General features: G+C 60.8%; 1 protein-coding gene across 1 annotated transcript in view; it reads left to right on the forward strand.

The window, feature by feature from the left end:
• The window catches only part of WDR18 (WD repeat domain 18), a gene marked incomplete at its 5' end in the record, with an annotated part of 28212 nt that continues 25679 nt past the window's right edge, over positions 1-2533 (forward strand). Inside the window, 2 exon segments of the mRNA XM_031063263.1 lie at positions 1-146; positions 649-964. Of these exon segments, the coding sequence (XP_030919123.1) occupies positions 1-146; positions 649-964 (462 nt within the window).

Raw genomic sequence — 2533 nt, forward strand, 5'->3', positions numbered from 1 at the left:
GCCGCCGGCCTCAGCCACTCGCCCAGCCCGGGGCTGTCGGATGAGAGCCAGGCCTCTGAGGAGGAGGAAGAGGAGGAGCGCGGAGAGGAGGAGGAAGATGGCGGCGGGTACCAGCAGGAGATGGGCTCCGAGGAGGAGGAGGATCTGTGAGTGTGCTCAGGCAGCTCTCGTGGGTTTGGGGAAGGGGCAGGGAAGTGGCACAACACTAGTGGGGCTGGGCAGGCTGCGGGGATCCTGTGGCTTGGGTTAGAGCTATTGGGATATTTCAGAGCAGTGGCTTGGCTCCGTGGTGGGGATTCCTCATGCTGGGTTGGCACAACATCCCATCCTTGCCCAGCAGCCACGTGGGGCTGGGACAGAGGACCCCAGGCTGGTGTTAAATTATGCAGCACCCTCGGCTGCCTCCAGCGTGCATCCTCTCAGGGCAGGGCCAGGCCAGGAGCCATCTGGCAGAGGAGAGGTCCGTGATGGAGCTGCTCCCAGGATTCTGGGTGTGCCCCACAAAGCTGCCCCCACCAATGGGCTGTACTGGGACTCCACTGTGTGCTGGGTGGGTGGTCCCAACCCCACAGCTGGGGTGGGCAGGAGAGAGGGATGGACCGTGGGAACCAGCGTGTGACCAAACCTCTCCTCTCCTCCCGGCTCCAGAAAGGGCAAATGGGATGAAGATGACTTTGAAGAGGACCTGGGTGAGGAGGAAGAGGAAGAAGAGGAGGAGGATGAAGAGGAAGACTACGAGGAAGAAGAAGACATGGGAGAGGAAGGGCTCAGCTCGGCAGAGGCGGTGCGGGCGGGTGCGGGATCCCTGCTGCTCCGCAAGCCCCCAGCACCCCAGCACTACCGGGGGGAGCCCCCACGGCTGCCAGGGGGGCAGGAGCGGCTGCCCCCCGGGCTGGGCCACGCTCATCCCCCACCACCAGCACCTGACCATGGCGACTGGACCTACGAGGAGCAGTTCAAGCAGGTACGTGCCCGCCGAGACGCGCGTGTCCCTGCCATGCCGTTCCTCTCCCTGCTCCTGCTCACCCCTGTGTCCTCAGAGCGTGGGGAGGTGCCTCTGGCAGCGCCGCCTCCAGCAGTGTTCTCCTCAGATCCAGCTGCTGTTGTCATTAGGAATGCGTGGGATTTCTCTGGGGTTTTAGTGCTGGGCTCAGTCTCATCCCTTCCCTGCTTGGGTGACTCTGAGTGGATTCTGTGTCCGGGTTGTTCTGGTACAGGCAGGCAGTGCAGTTGGGTTTGCTGCAGGGATCTGGGAGGATTCTTGCTGGAAGTTATGAAAAAATTACTCCAGATTTATAAATCTGATGGATCTCTTGGTTTTCCTCTTGTCTGCTCTCCCCCAGCCATTTTCCATGGGGACTTGTCTGTCTCCCATCACTGTCACTACAGAGCTGATGCCTGGCAGGCGAACTCAAGCTCTGGTGGGGAGCAGAGCTGCACCCCTGCTGCTGCCAAAATGCCATGAAAAAGTGAAAACCGGGAGAAAACACCTGGCTGCGCCCTTCCTTGCCTTCCCCAGGCAACGAGGGCAGCACATTCCTTCTCTCCTGGCTCCAGAGCTGGCTGCAGTCCACTCTCACTGATGGAAGAAAACTGCTGCAACCAGGGCTCCCCAGGGCCTGCCCGGCACTTTTGATGTGTGTTTAAATACATCAGAGTTTGGGGGAAGGGGCAGGACCAGCAGCAGCAGATGGGACCCAGATGGAGCAGCCAGGGCATAGTGGCCTTTCAGGAGGGATGCGACCACCTCTGCCCCTTCACTTTCAGGAGGCTGTCACACCCTTCCCCAAATGGGGGAAGGGGCTGCCGGGGTCTGCTGGCACGTGTGGGTGTGGGCAGGCTCAGAACAGGGCTGGCAGAGGGAAGCAGGGAGCATGTGGCCATCCTCCTGGTGCTGCCAGGCTGGAGGCATGGAGGGATGCTCCTGTCCAGCTGTAGGCATGGAGGGATGTTCTTGTCCAGCTGTAGGCATGGAGGGATTTCCCTGCCTAGCTGTAGGGATGCAGGGATGCTCCTGCCCTGCTGTAGGGCTGGAGGGATTCTCCTGTCCAGCTGTCGAGATGCAGGGATGCTCCTGTCCAGCTGTAGGGCTGGAGGGATTCCCCTGTCCAGCTGCAGGGATGCTCCTGTCCAGCTGCAGGGATGAAGGGATTCCCCTGTCCAGCTGTAGGGATGCAGGGATGCTCCTGCCCTGCTGTAGGGCTGGAGGGATTCTCCTATCCAGCTGTCCAGCTGCAGGGATGCTCCTGCCCAGCTGTAGGGATGCGGGGATGCTCCTGCCCTGCGCATCCCTCGTGCCTCTGCACCCAGGCTACCTGCTCTTCTTGTGGTTTCTCTCTCTTGTGCTTCCTGCCGCCGGCAAGCGAGGGGCCAGGGCCGTGAACTCGTAGCTGTGAAAAAGCTTTTCAATACCACAACTCTGATCTTCCTGTTCGTGTGTCAGTGCCGTCACCTCTGCCAGGTCCTCTCTCACAGCCACAACCCTTGGGAACACCAGCCGTGTTCCCAGCACTTCCTTTGCCCGCCAAACAGT

The sequence above is a fragment of the Geospiza fortis genome, unplaced genomic scaffold (assembly GCF_000277835.1).
Source record: "Geospiza fortis unplaced genomic scaffold, GeoFor_1.0 scaffold241, whole genome shotgun sequence".
Classification (NCBI taxonomy): domain Eukaryota; kingdom Metazoa; phylum Chordata; class Aves; order Passeriformes; family Thraupidae; genus Geospiza; species Geospiza fortis.